General features: G+C 43.0%; 1 protein-coding gene across 2 annotated transcripts; it reads left to right on the plus strand.

Annotated features, from left to right (window-relative positions):
- Positions 1–5,161: 5,161 nt before the first annotated feature.
- On the plus strand, positions 5,162–14,409 carry CHRNA1 (cholinergic receptor nicotinic alpha 1 subunit). Of its 2 annotated transcripts, none has more exons than XM_017839031.1 (9): positions 5,162–5,279; positions 7,136–7,281; positions 7,444–7,488; positions 7,937–8,046; positions 8,289–8,484; positions 9,083–9,320; positions 10,447–10,670; positions 11,970–12,209; positions 14,140–14,409. In XM_017839031.1, the coding sequence occupies exons 1-9, from the start codon at positions 5,219–5,221 to the stop codon at positions 14,269–14,271; spliced, it is 1,392 nt and encodes a 463-aa protein (XP_017694520.1). In that variant the 5' UTR covers positions 5,162–5,218; the 3' UTR covers positions 14,272–14,409. The 2 variants fall into 2 exon arrangements, with proteins under 2 accessions (XP_017694520.1, XP_017694529.1); XM_017839040.1 differs by having other exon boundaries at positions 5,179–5,283.
- The last annotated feature ends 5,369 nt before the right edge of the window (positions 14,410–19,778 follow it).

Consider the following 19,778-nt stretch of genomic DNA (forward strand, 5'->3'; position numbering starts at 1 on the left):
TGTGGTCCCACTCATGAAAGCCACTGTATGAAACAGGGAAGGGATATGATACATGCATTTCCAGAAGCCAGGCAATGCCAGGCTCCACTTACTCTGCTGGTAGTAACTCCACTATATACTTACAAATAGCATCAGAATGTGCACCCAAAAAATATATGATGATATAATGCCACCTCCAGAGGCAGACACTGCTAAGATAACATAGCACTCGGATGCCTAACAGTCATTTAAACACTGCCTTGGATGTCTCCACTGTCAGGATGTGGCAGATCTGGCAGTAGCCATCTAGTTCCCAACTTTGACATACAGGCCACCTTCTCTGCCTAGTTTTACTATCAGCTGCCAGACTTTTGTGCTTTGTGGAGTTTTCTGCATCTGCAGAGAGAATTCATGGCTGGTGATGGCAGATGAAGTTCGGAACAAGTAGCAGTAATGATCTGTGCCAGGCTAAGTACATTTTTCAGCTTGAGCTGCTGAAAAAGGGCAGAGCCTTTAATAAATATAGGTGCCACCTACCTGCATCTGAGAATGAATGAGATTTTCCTGACCACAGAAGCAGAGTATCTCAGGAGTCCTGCTGTGCAGGAAAGTCTACCAGAGGAGATGGACCAGCAAAGCTGTTCCTTTGCTGTCCCCACCACTCTAGCATGGTTCATACAAGCTGCTATGCTGACAGAGTGGCCCACAGGAGCAGGGTAGAGCAAACCTCACAGCTAATGGACTTGTCCTCTTTTGTTGTCTTGTTTGACTTTCCAGTATGACCCACCAAGATCCCAGAGACAAGCCTTTTAATCAGATTGGGGCCCTAGAAGCAATTGTGTCAGGGGTGACAGCTGGGGTTGAATACGCCACTGCTCTTTTCAGAAACTTTATTCAGCTCCAGGACTGGTTTTCTGGAGTGTCCATAACAGAAAGGCCATGTGAAACTCTAGCCTGTTTACCAATTCCTTGGACATTTTGTGACTGCTCAGCTTGTGTCTGTCTGTCACCTCTCCTGATTGTGTTTACATTTATTTCTGTCTCCATTCTCACTGCTGCACCTGCCTTGCCCAAAATGGCTAAATGAGTCTCTGTTGCCAGTGTCATTTTTGTCTGAGAAGCATGACCATGAGGGCTGGCATGGGGAGCAGTGTTTCTTCTCACCTGCAATAAGTTAGCAGTTGTGAAACTGATCTAACTATGTCTTTCGTGATTGTGGTTTCTCTGTCTGACTGTGGACTTCTTCCTTGTTCTTTCTTTCCAGACTCAAGTTCTTTTTTTCAGAAGCATCCTTCAGATTAGATGTGTGCACCGTGTCTATGCTGTAACTTGCAATCTCTGTAACTGCACGGGTTAAGACCACTGCTTTTGAGCAAGTTTTTGGTATTTTCAATTCCTTTGGTGGTGTAAAAGGAAACAAATAAAATATATGCTGAAACCAAATTTGCTACAAATATCCACGGGAATAAAATATATTTGTGACTTGGTGGAGGTGTGTCTAAGTATGGAAAACTGCAACTTTGAATTTCTTGATTTGAGGAATTTAATCCTATTTATCAGTACCTACTGATGTGTATATTAATGCTCAGCATATTCTTATGGGCACTGGAATGAACAGGGAAGTGCAGTCCTTCAGCATCTCAAGACTGTCGCTAATTCCTCGAATGAATTTCTTCTAGAAACTATGTCCTCCCGCTGTTTTCTCTTGCCAGGGACTGTGCGATGGCGCTCCCAAAGGCCGCCCTGTGCCCGCTCATCCCCTCAGCCAGCTGTTGCCATCTGGCGGCCATCGAGCAGAGCCGCCGGGCTCCTGCGAGGGCTTCCAGAGGGGAATGTGTGCCATGATGACTGTAACCAGGGGCAATCTGGGAACAAACACATGGCAAACTCACAGATACTTGTCTAACCATCTGCCTTCTCTTGTCCAGTGCTGCCATAATTTACTGTCACCAACAGTGCCGTTTTTCTGATACAAAAATGTATTAAAAAAGGTATATACTGCATTAGAAAGCTAACTCCCCTAAATGAACGGTGCTGTTATTTTTCAGCTTTTGTTCCTTTAATTTCCCTGATGTACTATCTAATCTCTCTCTGTTCTTTTTACTGCTTTTGCTTCTGCTTCACATCACCCCCACCCTCCCACAGACCGTGTCGTCCACATATCTGTTGGAGCCTCTGGCACTGTCTCTCTTCCATCAGGCATTGTCTTTATGCATACAATTCCTTGACCAAAATTTCAGTTAAAATCTTGTATTCCTCACTCTGTCAGAAGCATTAGGGTATTCTGTTCGCTTGCACTGTGTCTGTACGATATCACCCTGACAAAGAGACCTACTTGTAGGAGCACTTGTTCATGACCGACTTCCTCTGGGCAGGAGCGGCCTTGCAGCACTTGTTCCTTGTACATGGATGGAAGGAACGATGCCCTAAATTCAGAAAGCAGTGAGTTCTACTGCTTTCCAATCAATCTGAACAAGGCTGGTCTGCTGTTTGCATGGTGGGTAGTGTCTCTCATGTCTGGGAGCTGGTGAGGGGGCTCAAAAAAACAAGCCAAAAAGCATGGAGTCAAGATAGACATAAGAAGGGGGATTGTGTGGGAATAAAATATTTGTCAAAAAATTCTCTGAATACTCTGAAGGCAAAAAAACTTCCCATCCTAGCGATGGATCAAATTCAGGCACTCAGTGTAGCTTGTTCCCTCCCCTTGCTTTTTCACCTTGGTCATATGGGTCACATTCCCCCATTAACAGCAAACAGCATTCACTTCTCTGTCCATATTTAACCACAGTAGGTCAGGTTGCCTTGATTTTTTTGGGAGGGAAAAGGCCTTGTGCCTCTGCCAGGGAACATTCCTTGCAGCCAGGCTGCTGCTCCCTAAAGGCCTTCTCCAAATACCCGCTTCTTCCTCTTCCAGGTGCCTGGCTCCCAGGCTGGGAGTGCTCAGCTCAGCTGCACAAGAAATAACCCCTTGCTAAAGCCACAGATTTTTTAGGACCCCTACAAACTCTGCACCCTGCTGACTCCAAGAGTTAGACCTTTTCAGAGGGAGGGGGACAGAAACTTATGTAACCCAAGAGCTATAATTTGCCAGTGTGGTAACACTCTTCTCCACCTGTTTCAAAGTGAACCTGCCAGCCCTGCCTGGGGTGGGTAGGAATGCTTTGAGAGACCCTGAACGGATCCGGAGGGCCATGGTCGGCATTCCAGCCATGCCTCCATGCAATTGTATCTTTGCTATTCACGGCAGCTGCCTGGCCTGGGATAAAGGCTGGAAGCAGTCAGACGCTGGTTTGAAATAAGATAGCTGCAACAATGGGAGCTGCTGTCAGGGAATTAGCTAGGAAGAAGGCCAGTTATGTAGATGGAGAGTTTTTACTGGAGGATAAATGTAAATGCTGACTGCTGAATGCTGACTTAGTGGAGGGGAGTGGGTGAGGGAGACTGATTAAAAATAATAATAATAATAATAATAATAAAGGCATCCAGTGTGAAACACCAAACCAGCTGGCAGCCAGCACAAAGGCTACCCAGCAGAAATAGAAAATGCATCTGGTGTCACCCAGAGGCAAAGCTAAGAAAGGTTTTTGCCGGCAATGTTTTCTGGAAAAGGGAATTTGGTACAGTGTGTAAGAGTGGTTGTGGCAGATGATCCAGTGCCATGTCCTGTCTTTACATGATAGGTGCCTAGGGAAAATACAAGAACAGCATAAGCATTAGGCAATATATCCCCAGGACACTACTGCAGCCACCTGGGACTTGTGATTCTGGGACTTCTGTGACAGACTTCTTAGAAGGACTGGGGGGTGTACTTAATAGTATGAAATTAATTTATCAAACTATTTTTTCTGAATACAGACAAACCTCTGACAACCAGACACTCCTGTGGCATCATGCTCCACTGCAGCCATGCTGTGTGAAGGAGAGTCTTGGTTAAGCATGACAACTCTAAGTTTCCCTTAATGCCCTCTACTTTTTTGCCTGGGGACAGCTAGTGAATCCGAATCTGCCTTCTCCAGACCATCTGGTATTTTACAGACTCTACTAAAGCTCTCTCTCTGGCTTCTCTTTCAGGCTGCTGGTTCTTACTATCTATCTGTTCCAGGTACAGAAGCCAGTTTGTACTGTGGATGTTGTCACTTTCTCCCGGGCCTTTTCCAAGTCTTTTAAAACCAGAGGACTGGAACTGCGAAGAACACTCAGGTCATCATGGATTTTCAGCATCATTCATATTTGCTTCATCTTCTTTCCTAGGAACTGCTGGACACTTCACGAGATTATCTCTCTCAAGATTTTGTTCCTGAGTGATATTGGTGAGCTCAGAGTAGACAGTCATATATATATGAGATAGATAGACAGATAGACAGACAATTCTTCGTAGTTTCTTATTTTTTTTGTTAGCCTGAATAATTGCTTGTTATTACCAAACACACCGCTTTTCACTGCTTTTCCAGGTGATTTATGGCAATAAAGAGCAAGCACTTGAATGCCCTACAGGAATCCACTGGATCTGCCTGCTGTCAAAACCACCAGCCGTGTTCCTACCGTTTGACTTTATGAGTTCAGTAAGTATATGGATGGTGGGATGGGGAGAGAGGGTGTCCCTCTTGCTTCAGGTTACTAAGGTTAGTTAACAGCTTTCAATGTGGGGACTCTACTAGGTACCTTCTGAAAATTCCAGTAGATTCAAGGAGATGGATCTCTCTTCAATGTATTTGTTCACTTCTTTGAAGATTTCCCATCTGTCTGTAAGGCCAAGTGAGCAGCCTCAACCCAGCATGTCATCTATATGCTGTTGAGGGTGTATCAGAAATAAATGACTGTGATCTGTTTTCTCTCAGAGAAACAAAATCCTAAATCTGGCAAGTTGCTCTGTTCAAAAGGGTGACACACAACTTTGGGTCTTCAGCTCAGAAAGTTTCCGAGATATCACTCAGATGTTCAGTTACTTACAGATAATTCTTCCTTAGCTTCATTTGTGGATTTATTTGTTTATTAAGTCACAGATCACATTGCCACTGAGAAAAAATGACCTTTGTAAACTGCAGAAGATATTTGTCTGGTGAAACACACTGTGCTCCCATTTCCAACCCGGTGGTGCAGTGGCCCTCAGCTGTCATTCCCAAAACAGGTGCTGTAAATCAATACCCTGGTAGTTATATTTTGGCAGCACCCTGGCAGGAGGCAGCACAGCCCTCCTCTGAACAGACCTTAAAGGTGTTTTGTGCGGGCCTTCATCTGTATGACTGCAGCAAGAGGGAGCTGGGATGATGAAGGTCCATCACATACTCCTCCTTATCTCTGCAGGTAAAGGTGTTCCAGCCTTGAAAGGGGTCATCTCCTTCCTGAATGTGTGGGACCAGGGCTTTGCATATACATCAGAATGAGTGAATATGTGTTCTGGGAGCAGCCTGTCCTACTGATAAAGTTTTATGAACGCACCAAATAATTTAAAGGAGAGCTTTGGAGTGCATTAGCAGTTCAGATATTTCTAATTTCAGGCACCAGATATTTTGAATTGAGATTCTAGGTTTAATTGTTTTTCTGGTTTTGCATTTAATTGCTCCCATCTTCCCTAGTGCTACGTGTATTTCAAAATATATGAAAGGATCTATTTAGCACAGCTTGGAATATAAAAAGTTTTTACAAGAAATTTCATTATGTTGTGGAATGACTGATAAAGAGGTCGAATTGATTTGCAGCTGCATGTGTTGTACCGAGATAATTCTTTTTAAACTGTCCTTTAAAAAAATAACTATTTTGTGATCCTAAAAATGTTTTACCGAATTCAAGCAGTATATTAAATTCCTACCGAGGCACACCAGAAGGGGGCAATTTTAATCGGATTAATGGAACATAGCAAAGAGTTTGAATTAGATGTGATGTTGTGATCATAACTTAAAAATTGAAAGATGACTCCCACCACCATAGCCCAGCCTTTCTGGCAGGGGAAAAAAGCAGTGCCTGTCTGTGACAGGCTTTTCTCATTGGCATCCAAGTATTTGAATATAATCTCATGGCAGGACAAGGCCAAGACAGAATCCTTGGAAATCTCAGCTATATAAAAGCTGATGAAAAGTCAGTTAGGAAACAAGGGGAAATCTTAGCTTAGGTTGCAGTCAGCACCAAAATTCTTATTGACTTCAATGGTCCAGGATTCAACTGAGAGGGGGAGGCAAGGGTGGGATCTGCCAGAAATGCTTGCAGTGAGGATCAACTGTTCTGTTCCCTCTCACTACGTTTAGGAGGGGATACATACAAAAACATCCCCAAGCAGCCCTTCCCTTTCCTTTACTCCCCTGTAACAGTGAAGCAGCTACAAGCTGAGCACATCATGTACCTGCGTGTTCTGCCACAGGGTCTCTCGAAACGGGGTCCGTCTGTTTTTCTGTGCCCTTGCTCCTCAGGAGGGCAATGCCATGCACAGATACTATGAGGGTTCCACTGGAACAGAACTGCTCCCTGCCGTTTTCACTTGTGACGTTTTTCTTACAAGGGCTCTTTGACACAGCACTGCCAAGTCACACTGAGCAGCCTGTGGGCAGAGCTGTCTAAAGACAGGTTGAGACCTCCCGTGAGGAAAAAGAAATGGAGCCCACATAGTGAATGGTTTTTCTTCTCTCACCACCTGCACAACCTGAGCAACTCCCATCGGGGAGAGGAGCTCTTGTTCTGCTCAGATTGCAGATGCAAGGAGTCTGGGTGGTGATTTCATCTCAATGACTGATGTGTTGGCCCTCTCCTTTAATGTTACTGTCACAGGCAAGTCTGTGGAATTGAAGGTGGAGAAGCCAACATTAGAAATCCCTGATATTGTGTATTCTCTCTGCTTAACTGTCCACAATTATTGCATGTTAGCACAGTTGCAGGCTGGAAAATCCTGGAGGAGATTTCTAATGCTCAGTCTGATGTCCACAATCCTGGCTATTTGGTTTTGTTCATCTCCTGGTTGGAGGCTGTTGTTGCCTCCAACCCCTAAGCTGTACCCAAATCAGATAGGCAGTTACCCCCACTGATGGCATTTGCATGTCTGAAATGAGGAGTCCCCCCCAGCAGCAGCTTGGTGTTGTCAGTATTTCCTTCATGCCCACCTCAGTCTGACGGTGCTGTAGCCTGTTCCCTGCCCCGTCTCACTGGTGCCACCCCTGCTGTTCTGCAGCTGGGCTGGCCCTGTGCTACGAACACGAGACTCGCCTTGTTGAGGACTTGTTCAGGGACTACAACAAGGTGGTGCGCCCAGTGGAGGACCATCGGGACGCTGTCGTCGTCACCGTCGGGCTGCAGCTCATCCAGCTGATTAGCGTGGTACGGTATGAATGTGTGGTACATGTTGATCAGCTGGCTTATGTGACAGTGCCAAAGTGGGTTTTCTTTCTAAGGAAACAATTTTTCTCCTTTAATTCTGTTTGCTGTTACTGCCTTCTTTTTTTTTTTATTTTCTTCCTTCTTTTCTTTCTTTTTTTTAAGGATGAAGTAAATCAGATTGTGACAACCAATGTACGCCTGAAACAGGTAACTCTAAATATTCTCAACCATTTCATCTAATTCAAATAAACACACTGGACACAGCCGGGAATTAATTACTCTGCCATACTTTCAGGGGCAATTTGGACAGGTGGGGTCAGCTAGCAAAGCATTTCTTCTTTCTTAGGGTCTCAATAATAAAATGCTCTAGACAATAAGAGTCTTAAGAAAAATGTTTTGCACTGTATTTCAAATAGTAGACTTGTAATATATTTATCTTTTGTGTTATTTACTTTTTGGGTTTTTTTGGTTTTTTTAATAAGTTTCTTAAACCAAAATTTAAATTAATGAAAAAATGAGCTGGGGGTCCCACTCCCATATATTTATGCTTACCTGCATATCCTGAAGCAAGGGAGGTGTTGTTTCTAGGAAGTACTAAAACTACCCCCAGAAGTGCAAGAAGAGGTTTTCAGGGACTGAAATCTTCCCTCTTTAGCAATGGATAGACGTCAACCTCAAGTGGAATCCAGATGACTATGGTGGCGTGAAAAAAATCCGCATCCCTTCGGATGATATCTGGCGGCCAGACCTTGTTCTTTACAACAAGTAAGGAGTGCCAGCTGCCTGGGGAAGGAGGGTGGGAGGGGGAGCTCTGCCCCATGGCACCACTTTGGTGGGGCAGTTTTCTCATAACATTTGATCCAGTGGGTAGTATTTCTCAGAGCAAGCTTCTCCAGGAGAAGGGGCAATGGCACTGGGGGACCAGCTGACCCACAGGCAGAAATCCTTTTGTGACCATGTCAATTATGCTGCCCATATTGCTGTTAATGTCCTTGTTCCTTTTGCAGCGCAGATGGTGACTTTGCCATTGTAAAATACACCAAAGTCCTTCTGGAGCACACAGGTCTGATCACCTGGACACCACCAGCTATTTTTAAGAGTTACTGTGAAATTATAGTCACGCACTTCCCATTTGACGAGCAGAACTGCAGTATGAAGTTGGGAACTTGGACGTATGATGGGACAATGGTTGTTATTAACCCGGTAAGCAAGGAGTTTGTAATTGGGAAAAGCAGTAAAGACCTGAGTATGTTTTTAGGGAAATCTCAGATTTAGAATGGAATATGATCTCGTTTTGACTGGAAAAACAAGCAGGCACTACCTGTAAAATAGAAAAGCCCTTTTTGTAGATCCAGGACAATATTTCCTGGTTTGGCTTCTAAAATTCTGCACACGTATAATTCCTGGGCCCTAACAGTCTCCTACCTGTCTATCCTCTGTCAGCTTCACACTGCTCCTTATGGTGCTGCCTGTCCTGCCTCTGTTTCCTTGGGTTTTTTGGGGGGCTGCATTTTCTCTGCTCATGACTTTCCATTGCCAGGGACTCTTTCCCTGGCCCCTCAGGTACAATTCCTATTTGTAATACTTATTCAGTCTACTGTCCTTAACTGTAAAATATTGACTTGAATGCTGTGTAGAGGCTGATATTCTAAGGCAAAATAACACAGACAAGAGTGGTTTGCTCACAAAAATCATGAAGTGCCTGAGTTATTTGGAATCCTGTTCCTGAGCCAAATGTGCCAAGTTTTGATTTGGTTCAGAACATCTGGTATTAAGAATTTGTTTGGGATTTTGCTGCCAGGAGAGTGACCGTCCAGATCTGAGTAACTTCATGGAGAGTGGGGAGTGGGTGATGAAGGATTACCGTGGCTGGAAGCACTGGGTTTACTATGCTTGCTGTCCTGATACCCCTTACCTGGACATCACCTACCACTTCCTCATGCAACGCCTGCCTCTCTACTTCATCGTGAATGTCATCATCCCCTGCCTGCTCTTCTCCTTTTTAACAGGGTTAGTTTTTTACCTACCCACAGATTCAGGTATGTAAATTTATTCATTCTACTGCCATAGAAATTGCTCTTCTAACAAATTCCTGAGAAATTCATAGTATTTGAAATCACTAGCCAACCTCAAGGCTAGTGCACACAAAAACTGGACATTTCCACTGAAAGTAATGGCTCTAAATATTCTGCAAAGAAAGGATAAATGCCAAAAGCCGAAACTATTCATAGAAATAATTTGAGGTGCTTTCTCACAGAAATTGCTGATTAACTATCCAGTTAACTTCTGCAAACCAAAGATTTAGCTGGTTAATTTTTATATTTTGTCATAGATAGGTAGTCAGGGTGTTAGTGCATCATGCAGTAAGTGAGCACACAAGGGTGACTGAGGCCCTTCTGCATGATGTTAGAGCAGAGAGCTTGTTATCTTCTCACACACATTACCTTGTCTGACACAGAGAGTAATCCTGGCCTATTCTGGCCTCCTTTGTCACTGCTGAGCAGCTTGTGCTCCCTGCAACCATTTCCTCTGCTTCATTCCTTTTGCCTTTTGTCAGTTTTTCACAGTTCTTGATTTTAGTAAGTCCCTTCTTATGAAATAGTTGATTTTTTTTTTCTTCAGTGGAATACTTTCTAGAAAGTTGAACCAGATAAAAAAATGTGTGAATAATGTTTTATAGTTCATTTTTGACACCCTACATACATACTGGGAGATCTCAAATAGCAACTGACCTCTGGTGTCATATGTGATTTTTTTTGTCTGCTCTCTCAGCCCAGAGCCAGAGAGTAATGCAAGCAAACTCCCAGGAGGCTGTGGAGCAAGTGCTAATTAGGTGCATATATTGCATTGTTGGAAATACACAGCCCTGGCAAATAATGAAATGCTCTTGGCAAGTAAACTTTCCATATCTCTCACCCACACTTCAGCCCAGCCCTACCTGGTAATTCCCACCTTTGTGCTGGAGTTGATGCTCTGTTAGGCTCTCAGGTTTGTCCAGCCTAGTTACCATTTTGAATGCCAGCAGAGACCATAGCACTCCAAATGCACACCTGTATTTTTGTGAACAGCTATCATCCACATCCTGGATCTTAAATACTTTCTGTACCAGATGATAGGAGCAGCAAAGGTATTATCTTTTTTTTGTTTGTTTTGTTTTCATGGCAGGTGAGAAAATGACTCTCAGCATCTCTGTCCTGCTGTCTTTGACTGTGTTCCTTCTGGTCATTGTGGAGTTGATCCCTTCCACCTCCAGTGCAGTGCCTCTGATAGGCAAATACATGTTGTTTACAATGGTGTTTGTCATCGCTTCAATCATCATCACGGTCATTGTCATCAACACCCACCACCGCTCTCCAAGCACTCACACCATGCCACACTGGGTCAGGAAGGTGAGCTCTATGGCTTTGTATGTTCGCTGTTTTCCACTGAACGCTCCATATATTATTGGCAGGCTTTCTAATAAAAGTCAACAAGAATTGGGGAAGTAAATGCATCATGTTAAATGTCTCTAGGCACAAGAGCTGGTGTTTACTACTTAGCTGTGCATAAAGTCAGCAAGACTACTAAAGTGCTCCTGTAAGTAACACAATTGTCCCCTGGGGTAGAGTCTTGCAGGGAACAGATAAGACAAAACATGGGCAACTGAAGGTACAGGGAAAAGAAAATGTCCATCTGGACTCATATTACATTTTCCTGGTCTAATTCTCCATCTGACTGCAAGGCACTGCTGCCTGCCAGTGGCCAAGTCCCTGGCCTGCGTGAGTGCAGAGCACAAAGGCCATTAGGAATACCTGAGTTCAGCATCCTGTTTTGCAAAAGACAGTTTAGCAAAAGCTAAACAATCTTCTCTGTACTTTTCCAGTATACAGCTGCTCTGCAGCCCTTGGGAAGAGAGGACATCCTTGCACAGGAGTCTAAATGGTAACCACAAGATGCAGAAAAAATTGGTTGTCTGTCATTACAAGTTCTTTTCCAGGGAAACAGTACCAAAAATTATCTGATCCATTCAGTAATTCTTGCCACTGAAGTTTGCCTGTGTTCATACTAAACCATGAAATGGAAGGAGATTGTTCTGTGTATCTCTAATTATATAAGGCTACAGCTTATGTAAGATCCTTTTGCAGACTTATAATCCCTGCAGAAGTGAAATTTCAACAGGCAAACAGAGTATGTGCTTAACATTGCTCTGGCAGCAAGCCTCTGTCACTCCAAAGGAATTTATTGTAAGCCTTATATGCATGTATATCAAACATTTGTAATAGGAAAGTCAAATGTAAGTAGCCAAAAGAGATTCTTTGTAGTCTATTCTTCAAGTCAGATTTGTAAGTAATATGTTTCAAATTAGATGAGATGAACAAAGCTCTGCCAGCTCATGCTAACTGAGGGTCTGTTCCAGAGCATTGCTTCCCACTTCATGTGTGGATGTTGGGTGTATGGCAGGGGGAAATGTTTTAAAGAAATGGTGTGGCAGGCCTGCGGGTGACTCCCTCTGCCCCAGGGCAGGAGGCTGACAAAAGCCCCAGTGAAACTGAGGCGTGGGCTGTGACATACTCCGAGAGGGAATCTGTAGCAGATCCAGCACGGGAAGCGATCTGGGAGAGGAGAGACTTGTCTTTGTTCAGCACACAGCTGCATCTGTAACACAGCCCCACAGACCAGAAACTGTCATCTTCCCTCTTTGTTTTCAGATCTTTATTGACACAATCCCAAACGTCATGTTTTTCTCTACGATGAAACGACCATCCAGGGATAAACAAGACAGAAATATTTTTGCAGAAGATATTGATATTTCTGACATTTCTGGGAAGTCAGGCTCTGTGCCTGTCAACTTCTACTCCCCACTTACCAAAAATCCAGATGTGAAAAATGCTATAGAGGGAATCAAATACATTGCGGAAACGATGAAATCGGACCAAGAAGCCAGTAATGTAAGGCATTTTTTGTGCATGATTCATTTCTAGCTTTTAAATTGCTACATCTTACTTTTTTGGCAAAATAACCCTGCCTTACGAAAACACTCCAAGGCCTGATTTGGCTTTAGCAGTGGACAGTCTTCTCCCCTTGATACAGTCAAAAAGGAGAGACAGATAACTGAGATGGTAATTGAATATTGGCCCCCCAAAATAAGAGAAAGGAAAAAAAGTGTCAGTACTAAGGTTTTCTAAATGTGGTATGTGAAGCCATAGACATGGAGTGTCTGTGAGCAGGAAAGCAGCTTCAAGAACTGTAAGCAAGTTCCAAAACACATTCCTCCTGTCTCCCACTCGGGCATCTTCCCTCTGCGGTAAGCAAGATCCTATTGCTTTTGAAAAACCAGGAAGCAAGCCAAACTCCAAAAAACTAGTAGTTTTATCTGAGAAGTGTTAAATGTAACTTAAAAAATGATAATTCCAATTTTTGAAAAGGTTTTGTTTTATTCCTGACTGTTACAAGTAGTCCCTCCAAATGAAGCACGTCATGAGCTACTCTGATTACTGACTTTTTCCACATTGCAAGCCAAAGGAAGGATAAAAGCATATAGAGTCACACATGGCAGTGTTCCCCAGGAAAATCTAGTTCTGCCTCCTTCTAGCACATTTGACACAATTAACCCCTCATTTATTTCAGTTTTCACAGCTCACACAGCTTTTGCAGAGGTAATTCAGTCTTGGTACTTCACCCTTCTAAACGGTCATAGTCCTTTCCTGTTGGGCTGCAGGCTAGTCTGAAGACAGGGAGAGTTCTCTGAGAAAATAATTTGGCCCATGCTGTTGAAAAGGAGGCACTTCCTTCCCATGGACAGGATTTACACCATGGTGTTTGTTCCTGTGACCAAATTCCTGGAGCATGTGGAATGACTCTGGCTGTAGTCTCATGTTCCCCATGACTCCTATGCCCCTCTCCAGATAAAGTGTTATTCTCAGCAGGGCTGGCGTGGCTTCAGCATCCCTGGGCTTCACTTTCTCCTAGGCTTACAAAGAGGATCTTCAGGTTACCAGCAAGTGTCCCCTTTGGAAGTGGAGCCCAGCTGCTTGTGCTGATATCACTTCCAGGGGGTTTCAAAAGTCAAGTTCCCCAAATGAACTGAAAGCTATGGCTTCTGAAGGCTGTTGCTTCATTGTATTCACTTATGAATCACCTCAAGCCAGTACTCACCATCAGTATCCTCTAGATAATTACAACAGCCTCTTCTACTTGTGGGACAACCAAGGCAAAAGTAGAAGGTGCTTTAGGCCAGCACGTGTCACTGCTTAAAGCAGAGTTACAGGGTGGAAATCCTGAGCCCTGCTGTACTTCATGCCTCACACTCTGCTCAGCCTTACCATTCTGGATTCTCAGCAAAGGCATGCAGGGAAAAGGCAGTCACAGAGCAAGTGGTTCACAGTGTGCCACAACTGGAAAAAAGACTAAGGGAGCTACCAAGAAGGTTTTACAAGACCTTAGAGTATATACTAGGCATGGAAAGCAGGGACTAGAGTTAAATTAATGGAAATTGCCTAGATATCCCACAAGAAGGAAAACACAATGGAAAAACTGAAGTCAGTTGGGTCAAAATAAAGTTTTTGCTTTCAACAGTTTAAACTGTTTCAAAAGTAACCATTGGCCTAAAAATTAAGCTTTTTAACATTTTTTTAAAATTAAATCGGTCAGCAAATTGCCAGGGTTTCTGGTAAGTTTAGTGTTGAAACTTCTATTTCTAGGTTGCTTAGGCTTTCTTAACCACTGACCTGCTTTTGAGAAGAAAATGAGTATTTTTTGCATAACAATAATGGAACTTATAGAAGAGCCTTACCATTGTTCAAGACAGCACATTAAAAGAATGCCCATAATAAACATGGCTCTGCAGAGGTTTTACCATCTCCTTTGTTTCTTTCCCAGGCTGCAGAAGAATGGAAGTTTGTTGCGATGGTGCTTGATCATCTTCTCCTTGGCATATTTATGCTAGTTTGTTTTATAGGAACATTAGCTGTATTTGCTGGTCGACTTATTGAATTAAATCAGCAAGGATGAATGTGAGCTGGAAACTATTTGCTACTCTGAACATCTGAAAGCATCATAACTATCAAAATCTGGGCAGCCTCTGAAAGTTTCACTGCTGGGAAAGAGCAGGGACAATAAAACATAAGGCTCCATACTTAGCACTTTTGAGCTGCTGCTCAGTGGTATTTCATTGCCAAAAAGAAACACTTATATCACTGGTAAACTTGAATGGCTGTCAGCCAGGTTTTGATCCATTTTACCATTTATTAAAAATGTTAATGTATTAATAAGACTGTCTGACTTTGTAAGCAACAGATACAATTCCAGTGAAGTCAATAGCAGTGTAATAAGCTTTAGCTGAGCTGTAAATCTGTATCCAACTTTAGCATTCAAGCTGGTTTCAATATCTGCTCTGTGGCTTTTGTATTGGCAGGGTCACAAATTACTCCTCTCATAACACTACATGTAACCATCAGAAATATCTCAAACTCCATGCTTAAACACTTGCTTTTCATGCACAAATCTGAACTGACTGACTCATACATGACTCTACCTGTAGAAACTCTTTCTGCAGCAAAGAGGAGAGACTTACTTATTCCTTACTGTGGGAAGGATCCAACCTATTCCTAGGATAATCTCCATATTAAACCTACTTTGCTCTTGGAAGGTTGGTTTCCACTCTTCATTTTGAGTGATGAGTAATGTGGGGGCACCTTCAAACTTGGGTGTGTTTGCCTTAACACAATTCTCTCTGTTTCCTGAAAACTATCCCCTGCTCTGCTGAAATAAATTGTGAGCATTAAAGTCAGACACAGCATCACACAGATCATTCCTCGGGAAGGTGTGGATCTTAGCTGTTCTTACATACGACAAAAATGACAGGACACCTCTTCCGAGCAACACAAATAATTACCCAAACTTTATTCAAAAGTTGAGCAGCAGCTCACTCTGGTGGTTAAAGCAAAGTAGTGCTGCTTTTGGCCAAAGACAGCTGGGGTTAGTAAGCAAGAAGCCTCTGTGTATTTCAATAATACGGTGTGGCAATACTAGCAGTGCTGCCTATTTTCCTCAAAAATAAATAAAGAGAGGTGGGGCAACTGCGACAAGTTACTCATCATTCCCAGCTGGTTGTCCAAGCCAAGAGGACTACTTTGCTAACAGCTGTAAATAATTTGCTGTGAGTTTAATAAATTAATTTGTATTATATTAATGCTCTACAGGAATGTGTCATGCCTGCAGAGAACAGGCATTTGAAACACTGTAGGGAAAATTAGGCAGTTGTGCAACACTCCCATCATTGCGTAGTGTTTGCTAGAAAATGTTTTGGAGAGATGCAGTCCTAAGAAAACAGTTTGTCTGAGGCAATTGATCACTTGTAGCACTCTGCTCAGCTCTTCTGGTTTAAAGGATGGTAATCTTTGCCTCCCTGGATGATCATTAACCCTGTAAACGATTGCCGAAGATGTATGCTGGGTGAAACCTCTGCTGACAGAGGGAGCGTTTGCTGCAGCTCGGGTTATCTTCAGTGTGACTTCCCAGCTCTCAGCCCTCGTGGGGAGTCACGTAGGTCCCTGCTCACGATGAGCTAAGCTGCGGCACAATGGTGCCTGGAATTTAATTTGGGAGTCTGTGAGTGGCACTAGAATTGACAGAACAATCCTCTTAGAGCAGCATGTGGTTGAATCTTAGCATTAAAAATAAGCATCAAGTAATAAGATTCATGGTGAGCATCCACAGTATCTTTATTCAGCTTTCCCAAGTCAGATCTGGGTCTTGGCCTCCCGATTCCCCTTATGTGTGTGCCAGGGTGCGTGCATGCACACGTGTACCTGCCTGCTTGCTTCTCCAGCTCTCTTCATACACAGTTATCTACCAATGTTTTCCTTCCACTTCCTCAGAAAAAGTTTTGAAATTATTTATTTTAAAATTTTCACTTGTGATGGCTTGATTTGTCTTATAGGCATAGCAAATCTTCTGCCTTCCTATCACTCTGAGTCTTGATGAACTACTTGTGTCTCAAAAGATGTGACACCAGGCAAAAAGAAATGTTAATAACTTCTCTTCTTAGGTTGCAGATTCTGGGCATTGTACTCTGACTCTCCAAACAGAAGGTGTTCCAAGCATTTTCTTTTTTTTTCTTTTTCTTTTTTTTTTTTGCTTTGCTTTGAATACTCAGACTGTACCAGCCTTTATTTTGTTCCTAAATCATCTTTGTGATACGTTTCTCTTGCAAACCACTTGCTTACCACTAACATCCTCTGTTACGAGTATCCATCTACTGAAAGAGTACCCTTACCTACATGCAGACTATTTCTTCTCAACTACTACTGTCCTTTTAACATGTCAGGACCTGCTAAAATAGTAGCTTTGGATGTTTTAAATGTTCTGTTACGGTCACAGATAATTTGCTGTCAATGCATAAGTATATGTTGTCTAATGATTTCTCGTTTACTGTGGTCTCTCCCTGCACTAAACTCTCCTCTCTCCTACATAGGTAGAACCAGCAGCCCCAGGGAGAGATGACCCTGGTAATACTCATGCAACCCACACAGGCATCTCTGTTGCCTCATTGCCTTAAACAGGCACATTTCAGCTCTGAGCTTTAACTAACAATTCTCATGATAAGCAAAACAAGAAGCAGGCCTCACACACTCATTGTTAAATTTTTCTAGCAAATATAAAAAGTAATGACATGCAAACACCATGGTGCTGAAGTAAGCAGATCTCATTTAAATGAAGGTAGACCAGTGGCCTCTGGGTGAGAAGCTGTTGCTTTTATAGTGATAGTACCCTAAGCAGTTAACTAGTCTCTCTTTTCACTGCCATCTTCTTGCTACTAAAGCTGCTTTTGTTTAATTTGAACTTGTTGATAACACCCTATTTATGTCCTTAATAGAATAGCTCCCTGGAACATCTCCATCTTTTTCAGTCTGATTCTCTTTCCAATTTTTAATCCATGTGACAGTTAACTTTCCCCTTCCCATCCCTTTAGCTGACCTTCAGCTACTCTCTACTGTGTCATGGATATGCAGCTCTCAGAGATGCAGTCACCCTCAAATCTCTTTCCCCTTTGGCACTTTGCTCTTCAAGACACCTGACCCTTCTGAGGGGGTTATTTGAGTTTTTAAAGTCCATTACCTTGTACCAGGTCCAAGGGAGCAGTTTCACCTCTATGTGAGTCTGTAATCAGAACAGGCTGCTGCTCTCCATCGTCACCAGACAGTTAAGCTGAACCCAATGTCCTCATTCTGTCTATTCAGCCACTAGGATCTTGGCTTTGTAAAATGTAGTTGAGCTGATCGAGAGAACAGAAAAATGACACTCATTGAACTCCAAATGCTTGATTATGAGCTTATGTGTGCCAGGTGTGATCATTCACCTGCCACTAGTGCTTGGGTCCTGCAGCCTCCTTCAGTTTGAGCTTTTAAAAAAAGGTTATTTTTTCAGGCAATTGTAAGATAACTTAAGTACTCGTTTTTTGCTCCAGGATATAAGTTGCTGCCAACCTCCTTGCTGTGGTCATCTCTCCAGAGATGTGTGAAAGCAGTGTGAGTTTCACCAGCATGCTGACCCAGCAGTTCTGTTTCCACAGCTGAAGCAAACCACAGCAGGTAGGGACAGCGGGACAAGAGAGAGTACGTGTAACACAGGACCCACAAAGTGCATGAACACTATGCTGCTAGTGGAGAAAGGGAGCACATTACCTCCCTGAAAGGTTTGTTTTCTGGTATGACGGCATGCAAGATGCCACCTTTAAAGTCACTGATAGCTTAGCACATCAGAAATGTTTTTGACTTTGGACACTTTCAGAAGGTTGTTCTCTTTGAACCCAGCCACAAGACCTCACGTTTTCATATGTTTACTAGTGCTAGACAAAGTCTAGCACAGCCTTCAGGCCGCTAGGCATGCTCCTGGGTATAAATTTTCTCCCTCTCTCTTAAAAATTGTGAAACCCATACAAAGTCTCCTAAGCTTCTCTCAGCTGAATGTTGCACAGACACTGACTTCTAACAAAACTCTGAAGTACTTTCTCTCTTTCTGAAAGTCAAGTCCCAACCATAGAAAGGGCAATCATGCATTGCTTTGCTAAAGATTATCTAAAATAAATGTACTTCATTCCCTGATAAAGTATAAAAGACTGACACAGCTATGGAAAACAACCAACCTGCAGGCAAGCATTTCCATGCTCACCGCAAGAGCCCTGCTGAGTCCCCCTGGCTGTAGACGGATTGTCTACAGCAAGGACAGAACAATTTCATTGTTACCGTGGGACAGACCAGCCTGACCAGCAGGCAAGAGTCCAAAGGAGTTCGTAGGCTACTGCAGCACAGTGATGATGGGCCACTCAGTGGACTCCCCATAAAGGGACAACTGTTTCCTAGCAAGTGGTGTCACCATTTCCTGTCATCTCAGCACAGATTTCCCATTGCAGCACATCTTCCCAACTACTAACAGCCAAGAGATCTGTATCAGTGTTTGCTTCTTATCCCATACGGAGCCTGGAATAAACACATCACATAGTATTTCCCCAGTATGTAGACAAGAGGAAGCTGTTTGCCTCTACATGACTGTTCAGCTAACCAATGACCCAAATGCTGTATGCTGTGTTTGGGAACCTCATGTGGATTTGTGACCCTCTTTAGAGAGCTTTGGGACTGTAAAAGCAGTAAACAGACTACCTGCAGTTTTACTATTTGTGAGCACCATAATTTTTGCTTGCAAGCTAATCTACATTGTGTGTATGGGTCAGAAAAGGGTAGACATAAAAAATTGTACCAGTTTTTGTGTCCATCTTGGAATACTCCAACCATGCAATGACACAAAAACAGAGAAATGACCTATATAAAAGCCTGGCAAGGTTTCCAACCTTACACTGATGGCTGATCAGTAATGCCATTGCTCTTATGACAGCATGTCTCACCATAATGCTGTGCCTTTAGGCAACTGCTCATCTCCTGATGAAAACATGAAAGTAAGTTGCAGCAGGTTATCTTAGCATACAGGTTACTCAGTCTTTGACCTTGCTGGGACATGTTGCTACAAGTGAATGAAGTGCATATTTAAGTTTTTCAGGACACCTGTCCCTAACATTCATATATTTTAGATAACAGTGTTATGTAGCTGCTGGACTGCACCATGTCTATGCATGGAGTAAACAAAAAACATCCCAACACCTCCAAAATGTAAAATCCTACAGAGACAAAAACATGTGAGATCAATGTGTTGGCTCAAATAGACATTAAGCACACAGCTCTTGCCCTTCAATGCTTGCTCCTATATGAACAAGCTACTCCATTACATATACTTTGGGCATTTTTCCATTCAAAACTTCAGTGCTGGACCTAAAAAGATTAACAGAAATTTTGCTTCTAGAAAACTTAGTCAAGCTGAGAGGGAAAAGGGAGCAGATTCTATGGGTTGTCTGGCAAAACAATCTCTGTGTGAGTTAATTGAGGAACGAAGCACAAATATCTTCTGGGGCATCACCTAGAGAGGGGTAATTGACCTTCCCACACCTCGGTACACTGCAAACCTTA

This window comes from Lepidothrix coronata, unplaced genomic scaffold, assembly GCF_001604755.1.
Source record: "Lepidothrix coronata isolate B3197 unplaced genomic scaffold, Lepidothrix_coronata-1.0 Scaffold7, whole genome shotgun sequence".
Lineage (NCBI taxonomy): Eukaryota > Metazoa > Chordata > Aves > Passeriformes > Pipridae > Lepidothrix > Lepidothrix coronata.